Here is an 8,671-nt window from a genome sequence, read left to right on the forward strand (position 1 = left end):
TGCATAGCTTGGTTGAATTTGGAATGACAATTGATTTCAATACAAGAAAGTCTTGAATAGAAATTCTGACAAAAAAATAAGCCTCATCAGTGCAATGTGGAAATATCAACTCTGAATTTAACAAAGACTACATGTAACATAGTTTAACAAAACACCATGTTATTTCAGAAAAGTGCAGAGGACTTAATGTCACGGTCAGCATACTCCCAAGCTGGCTTTCAAAGCAAATTGCAAGGGTCTGATATTGTTTGAGGTTTTTCCTGATGGTCCTGATCTTTTTCAGCAGTGGACAGACGTGGAGAGGAAGCACAAAAATGTGTCTCAGCAGAACCTTCTTGCAGACCAGCTTATTCAATATAAATGAAGCATTATTGTATTTGAAAATGCCGAAGTGTTCGATAAAGATTTTAAATAAAGCAACCTAAAAGTTGCGGTTCTTAGGTTAATCATTTATTTATCTGAAGGATGAAGGAAGCTGTCTACTTTTGTGAAATGAACTGCAATCAGCTTAAAAATAATTGACAAATTAATCCCTTCACAGCACAGCAATTGAAAAGGTGTTAGTTTTAATTAGGCCTGTCTGATTGCCTTGTCTAATCAAAAATCAAGGTGGTGTCTTTGATGGTTAAGGTCTGTTGGGGCCATCTCTGACCTGCCAGCCATGTATGTTTTAGTGATTGATTCCCCACATTTTCAGCCCTTTTCCACAAAGGGGCCTGAGGTTTGCCAGCACCTTAACATTTAAGGGGAAGAAAAATGAACATTTTGCCCAGCACTCCTATCCGGAGTCCCGTGCATCCTCTCCAGCAGCCTATGGTTCTCTCCTAAAAAAGCTGCCAGGTGGGTGGCAGAGTCAGAGATGAGTGAGAGTGTCTCATGCTTCCTCCCCTCCCAGGCACTCACCCTTCAATGGACATGGTTCAGACCTAGGCAAGCATGCTCATTTATGCTCCCAGAAAGCACTAACTTCCTGGTACCTTACATCTTTAAAAAAAAAACCCATGGGGGAACATAGCACTTAGTACTACGCAGAACTTAGTACTACGTAGAACTTAGTACTACATAGAACTTAGTATTACTTACTTGGTACTTAGTACTACATAGAACTTAGTACTATGTAAATTCCCTGGTGGCTCAGAGGGTAAAGCATCTGCCTGCAATGCAGGAGACCTGGGTTCGATCCCTGGGTCAGGAGGATCCCCTGGAGAAGGAAATGGCACCCCACTCCCGTACTCTTGCCTGGAAAATCCCATGGACAGAGAAGCCTGGTAGACTACAGTCCATGGGATCACAAAGAGTCAGCCACGACTGAACGACTTCACTTTCACTCTCACTACATAGAACTTAGTACTATGTAGAACTTAGTACTATGTAGAACTTAGTGGTACTTAGTACTACACAGAACTTAGTACTGCTTAGCACTACATAGAACTTAGTACTACCTAGTACCAGGTAGAATGTCATACTTAGGGCAGGTCTTCCCAGCGAACACTTGCTGGTGCTGCTGAGAAGGACGAGGGGGGGTCGCGGTGCCCATGTGTGATGGTGGCTCTTGTTCTCTGGCAGGTCAACGAGGTGACGGTGGAGCAGCTGGTGCAGCAGTACCCGCACATCACCTTCAGCACCGTCCTGCAGGACTGCAAGAGGACGCTGGAGAGGGCCTACCAGCTGGGCTGGACGCCCGGCGTGTCTGCCGCCTCCTCCTAGGGTGCGGAGCTGGGGCGGGTGGCCCCGGCCGAGGCGCGACTGTGCTGTGTCCCCGCGTGTGCCCCCGTGTGTGTCCGTGTCTCGTTTGCATACTGCATAGCGTCCACGCAGTTGCTATTTGTTCCCAGGTGAGCTGGTCTTTTTTGTCTTAGAAATGAAAGATTTTGACAGGCACAGACCTTTAGTTTTTAAGTTCAAAGGTTTATTTCTCTAATTTTTTTTTTTTTACTGTGGAATCAAAAAAAAATAAAGGATCCATTATTTTGAGCTTCTAATTTCTGCCAGTGGAGATGCCCCCAAGTGAAGGCAAGTGCCTTCTTTTTCGATGAGAGGGGATTGTGCAGCTCTGCGGATGGTCACCAGAAGGGAGAGACGTGGCCCTAGTTGGAAGCCTGAGAACTACTGCTTTTCAGGATTCCAAGCACATCCACGGGTGTCGGTTCTCATCCTGTCTCACACGTGTGCGCGCACACACACGCACGCACGCACTTTCTCCCTAGGCCTTTCTCCAGGCCCCGCCCTCCCCTGCCACTCCCCCTAGCGCCCCGCCCCCACGGGGCTCCCCACCTGCCGTCCAGGGGGCAGCTCAGGGACTAGAGAGAGCAGGGCCTTCTGTGAAGTTTCCGTGTGGAGTCGGCGATCTGAACCCCGCTGGCCAGCTCATGAAAGTTAATTATTCACTATTCTGCCAAATTCTCTGGAGTACTACGTATTTGAGTTTTACGTTAACGTTTTATTAGCTTTTATTTCACGGATAGTAACTGGTCTGGATATATTTTAATGATATTTGGAGCTAATCTTAGCATTATCCACATTAAAGTCACCAATGTAATTAACAGTGTGCAGTTACTAAAAAAAAACTCTACAGATCATTTAATTATTTTTGTTAATTTGGTCATTATGAAAGTATATTTCTGAGATTCGGGGCTAGTCACATTAACAGAAGATTAATGAATGAGCTAAAAGTAGACAATCTTTCTATTGATTTTTCTTTTTGCTTTGCTTTGGGCTTTAGAACAGGTTTTTTTGGAGATGTGCATGTTATATTTTCACTAGTCCTTATGCAAAGATCTATTGCTGGTTAATGTATGAGTTTAGAAGAAAAGTTAGAAAATCTTTTCATTAAGATTCTGTTTACACTTGTCAGAAATAAGCATTTTTTTTTGTTTAGTTAAAGATCTCCAGCTTTCAGTTTAGGCAATACCTATTAGTAAATGAATATACGTTTTGATTTCACACATCTTTACAATTAATTCATAGTAGGGACTCAGGCTCATAATAACCTTTCCTAAGTCTTGATTTATAATCAAGACAGCAGGGAGCCTTTTTAAGCTAAAGCGTGATTATCTTTCACAGTAGTTAGATATACAAAACCCTGACTTGTGAGTTTGCTATTTATTCTTTCTCAATGTGGACATAACTGGTTTTTTTTTTTTTTTTTTTTTTTGGTCTTTAACAGATATACTCAGATTTGAATTTCACTTTATAGAAGTCCCAGTGTTGCTAAAATGATACTAGCTGTAAGAAGTGAAAAATAGCTTTACATTCAAGTACCATTCTCTTATTTATAATAACTCTTTTTATGTAAACAACTGTTTCCTTTGATCATGTCAACATGTTTCTGATGTGGCATGTTTTTGCTTTTAATTCCAGTCAGTTTGGAAAATCTAGTCGCTAAACACCAAAAGTATTTTTTCCATCACTAAATGGGTTACTAATTTAATTTGAAGGGAATAAAATTTATGTAAGAAAAAAAGCTGTTTGCTATTAATAAATTGTAATTCTTCTTACACATCCAACGGTATCGTCTTCATATTCATTTCCCCACCACTGAAAAATATCTTGTCACAATATTTTAACTGGTTTTTAAATCCAAAACTAACTTATAAGATGACATGTATAGTAATAGCTTGAGTGAATAAGCAAAGTTTAATTTTTATATATGTCACACTATATTTTAAATAGTTAAAAAGAAGAGGAGAGAGCCAGCAATGATATAGATGGTGCCATTTCCGTTCAAAGTTGTAATAATCTTGGGAGCGTTACAGTTTGGTTGTCCAATGGTTTCAGAAGTGTATAACTGATTTCTTTTTAATGTTGCGTTGTTTGAATCTGAAGCACAGCACTATAACATGCGTTAGCCTGGGGGGTGGGGGTGGGGTGGGCGACTTGCCCTTATTCTTTAAGGTGTCGACTAATCCAGAAAGCCGGACGCATCATAACCTGGAAAACTGCTTTGGTGTATTTGTAGGGATCTGTAGAAATACCATATCCAGCCTCAAAGCACTAATCAAAAACAACTGAGAAAACATCACCTTGAATGATCCTGTGATGGTTGTTGAATGTGTTCTCATTAGATACTTTGAAACAAGGCTTAAAATGATTTTTTTCCTGGGCAATCTAAAGTTTCTTTTTTTGCTTAGAATGTCATAAATATATGTGAACATGTTTAACGCAGGGCTTTTTATCCTCTCCAAAATGTCAACAGTATTTTCAGAATAAAGTCTATATGAAATATATTGCTGTAGTGGAAAAGTCTGGTCTTTCGTCTTTAATGTCTTTTTGAGTGGGTAAAGGAAATTCATCCAGCTTGTAGTTTCTACATTTCTGTGAATCTCTTGACCTTGCAGTGGGTTGCAATAAAAGAGAAAGAAAACACAGTGTCTTTTGCTTTCTTTTAGAGACAATAAATGGCCTCCCTGATGCTGGTCGGGTGTGAGGCATGAAGCAACCCGTGCCCTTGTGTGTTTCACTATAGACTTTATGGAGGTTCAACTAACTCAGAATAATAAACAAGACTGAATTTAGGAGGTTCTCATTTGGCCAGTGAGTACTGAGATAAGATTGAAAACCTCAAGGATTTAAATAATAGGTTTGTTTAAAACACCATTTTCTAAACATTCATTTACTTAGCTTCTTTTTTTTTCTCAAAGTAAATAAATTTATTGAGTTAAAAACATGTGTCAGGCACTGGGCATTTGAAAATAAATAAAACTCATTCCCATCCTGAAATTGCTCATGGCCTAGCAAGAAGATATTCTTAAAAATTAGCCACAGCAGTGGAGCACAGTGGATGTGATAATTAGAGGGAGCACCAATAGGAAAGGCAGCAGCCTTTTACAAAGAGTGAACGAAAATAAAACAAGGAAAAACAAGTTGAAGAGGCAGACAGTAAGAAAAATTACCATTTTCAGCCTTGGCTATTTATAGGTTGTTTTTTGAAAGAGTCTCCTGAAAATTGGTGTCACTGGCTGCCATCCACATGGGCTTATCTGAATCGACAGTATTTGCATCATTTGTGTTGCCTATAACTATTTTTAAAGGATTCATTACAGGAGTTCCCATTGCCCAAGAGAAACAGGCAGAAATCATCCCAACCAACAAATAGCATGCCAGCAAGCATGAGCTCACTCTCTAAATCACAGAGAATAGCAGGAATAAGCCAGCATTACTGCAAGTCCACAGGGAAAAAAAGACGAGACCCCCATCCTCAGAGGCTTCAATATCAAAGGCTAAGATACATAATTCAGCATAGATGTTTGAAGTATTCAAATATATTAAAAATTATTTATAACATGTATAAGAAAAAAACTACCAAAAGATGAACAAAAACATTTTTAAAATAAAATTTCTAGAAATGAAAACATAATTGAATGTTAAAATGGAAAGGCATTAGAAGAAAGGATTCAGCTATAGAGAGAATTCATAAACTGAAAGGTAGATCTGAGTAACGTAAAAGAAAACTTGAAACAAAACCATGCTTTTTTCTCCTTCCTGTGGATAATTTCCATATGGATGGCTGACAGGTTAAGGCACATGGGACATATGAGGCTCTCCCACATATCTATCTAATCTTGCAGAGGAAAAAAAAAGAGAACAAAGGGGTGGCATTGTTTAAAATTATAATGGTGTTTCATTTGTTTATGAAGAAGAAAAGAAAGATTTTAGGGAAGGATATCAAAGGCTTAATTTCAGGTTAAGTTAATTTTGAGATGCTTATTAGACATCCAAATGAGTACATTGAGTTACGAAGTTTGATACAGGAGCTCCGTTCCGAGGAGTGGTATACAGATGGCATTTTAAACCCTGAGTCTGTCTGAAATTATCATCTCTGGTCATCATCCATTACTTTAAATAGAAAATGAAGTCAAAGGACTGTGTTTTTGATCACTCCAAAATTTGGAAGGCAGGAAGAGAAAGCAAACCCTTCAAAGGAAACTGAGGCAGAATAACCTGAGAGGAAGGCGGACAACCGAGTATGTTCTATCCTAGAATCTAGTGAAAGCCAGCAAAATTAAATCAGCCGCTGCTCAGGGAGACAGTTTACCAATAAGAACGGGGAAGGGAAAAGGGAATCCTTGCAAAGGTTTAGAGCGCTGGTGGCATTTGGCAGGCAGGCATGGGACCACACGGAGGGCTGCCACTCAATCCGCAGTTCTGCTTCGTAAGTGGAAGAGTGGATTCACCAGCGCTTGTTTATTAAGGTGCTTCGCAACGTGTGCCTATGTGGCAGGCTACTCTGTATCGAATACTTTGTCAGATGCTAAGAGAAAGTTCCTACCTCGTGTAAGTCGGTCGACTGGTGGTCCAGAATTGCTAACCCTAGATGCGAGCTCCCCTGCCTGGGTGGGGGTGAGGCTAGCCCTGTGTGAAGCGGAGTTTACCAGGACCCCCGTCTAAGCAGGTGGCAGAACCGGAAGAAGATGCTGGTCCAACCCTCTTCGCTCCTGCGCTGGGAGCACAGCGTTGCCTGACTCTCCGGGCCCATCACCCGAACTGATGTCCACGTGGGAGGGAAGCAGCGGCGAGGACTCCTGCGGCGTGTCTGCCGCGTCATTCCCCACGCAGAAGCCCTGAGCTGCTCTGTAGCACACGGGGGCCCTTTATTATCGCTTCCCTTTCAACGGCACAGTCAAATCTGGCATCGAAACCTTTTAGTAACACAGAGGCTTGTCTGATAATGTGAAAATCTATAGCTGAAAAGAACAGCCAGGGTAAAGTCTATCCATTTCATTACATGAACAAACCGCAATTTATTTACCGATCCTACCACTGCTGAATACTAGGCTGTTTCCCGTGTGGCTATCAAGCTTACTAAAATTCATCCCCCGTTTCTTGAGACACTTAGTAGAAACACATGTAGCAGTATTATTTCCTCAGCCCCTGAAATGCAACCTTCTATCTCCAAGAAATAAACTTTGGAAAACTAACATCATCTCATAAAGAGCATTTCCTTTCCTATGATTTTGCTTGGCTAATAAAACTCTGTATGACTGTCCTCAGCCCAAGAAGAGAGAAACATCCAAAGAGCGTGTGATTATTTCAGCTCTTTTATTCACCATGTGATGGGTGGGTGTTTCTTATACTTTTTTTAGTTTGGCATCAGATCAAGTGGCAGGAGAATTCGTGGCTAGATCAGGCTGGTGGGCGCTCCCCTGAATTCCCTTCTATAACCTGAAGTTTTCCAGTGGGGTGGCTATGTGTGTGCTCATGTGCTAATATTAGAAGACAATGTCGACTGAATGCAACCTATTTAGTCTTCTTTGTTTCTTGGAGTTTTTAGTGATTAACATAATGGAAAATGAAAAACTAGTGAACTAAAGGGCTTTTTAAAAGCACTGTTAAAAAAAAAAAAATAGATGCTGCTTTGGTGGGCCTGGGTGGCTACTGACGATGATAATTTTTATAAATAAGACCAAAATGAATGGTAAAAGCTCAGCAAGCTTGATTCTGTTAGAAAATAATTCTACTGTAATTTAAGCAGCATCTTGCAACTGACTCACTTATTGGCTTAAGTGGAAAAAAAAAGACATCTTGATAATTGGATTTCAATGAAGCTTGTATTAGTGTTTCTTCGATTCCAAATCAAAAGATGGATTGCTATTCAGGGCCCATGGATGAATATAGAGAGGCAAATACTTGGAAACACACTCATAGATAACTGAAATAATAGGGTTTAATGTGAAAATTAAGTTACTGGCACCCCTTGTTATTAGATAACGTAGATGACTGAATTTGCTCAAATGTATCCTAATGGATGTTTAGCCCATTTCCTTTCTCTTTCCCTGTGGCTGCTGTTGAATGTTACTGCCCCCATTTCTTCCTAGTTACACTTCATCTGTGGAGCTAACCAGAGTCTAAGAATATTAGTGATCAGAGTCTTCATTGCCTCCAAGGATGAATGATACATTTGAAAGTGATCCCCTAACATGGAATTGGGGAGAGGCAGGGAGAATTAAGTAAACTGTATAAGACACTCCGTGTTTTGAAATATCTTGTGAATATAACAGGGAAAAGCAGGTAGCACACTGTGTATGTTTGATACAGTTTATTAAAATCACAGAGCAAGTGCTGTTTCATGCAGAGAACAAGGCTGGCACCCCAGAAGCCCCTATCCCAGACTCCCCTTTCCAAGCCTAGACACTTCCCTCCTTCTAGATAAAATCACTCTCCTGGCCTCTATAGAAATCATTTTCTTGCTTTTGTTTTTGTTCACTGAAAAGAAAGAAAAGAAAATGTGTGTGTGGCCAGTGAAAAAGGAGGTGAAAGAGATTCAGGGTTTGCCATCTGAGTAGTCTTAAAGTGTCTTCTAGCTACCCCTGAAGCTTAAAAGAGTGAGTGAGAAATTAATGAAACAAAAACGTGGGGATGTATTAAAGATGGGTCATTGTTTAATAAAGAGCACTCCAGGAAACCTGCATTTCTATATTAAAAAAAACCCACCTATTTGAATCCTTAAAAATGTATCTTGATTTTGAACTTTACATGAAAGAATCACATGGTGTGTATTGCTTTGTAGCTTTCTTTTTTTACATGATAGTGTTCGTAGGATCCATGCATTTCATTGTGTGGAAATGCTGTTCTACTACCGAAAAGCGTTTGCATCGTTTCCAAACCAAACATGTCCTTGTACAGGTATCACAGCGCACACAAGCACACAGGATACGTGCTTAGGAGAAAAACT

The 8,671-nt window shown here is 40.3% G+C and overlaps 1 protein-coding gene across 1 annotated transcript in view; it reads left to right on the forward strand.

The window, feature by feature from the left end:
• FBXL17 (F-box and leucine rich repeat protein 17) overlaps positions 1–4,226 on the forward strand; it is a 517,577-nt gene extending 513,351 nt beyond the window's left edge. Inside the window, exon 9 of the mRNA XM_018049987.1 lies at positions 1,567–4,226. Coding sequence (XP_017905476.1) covers positions 1,567–1,707 — 141 coding nt within the window. The 3' untranslated portion in view covers positions 1,708–4,226. The remainder of the gene's footprint in view (positions 1–1,566) is intronic.

This window comes from Capra hircus, chromosome 7 (assembly GCF_001704415.2).
Source record: "Capra hircus breed San Clemente chromosome 7, ASM170441v1, whole genome shotgun sequence".
Classification (NCBI taxonomy): Eukaryota; Metazoa; Chordata; class Mammalia; order Artiodactyla; family Bovidae; genus Capra; species Capra hircus.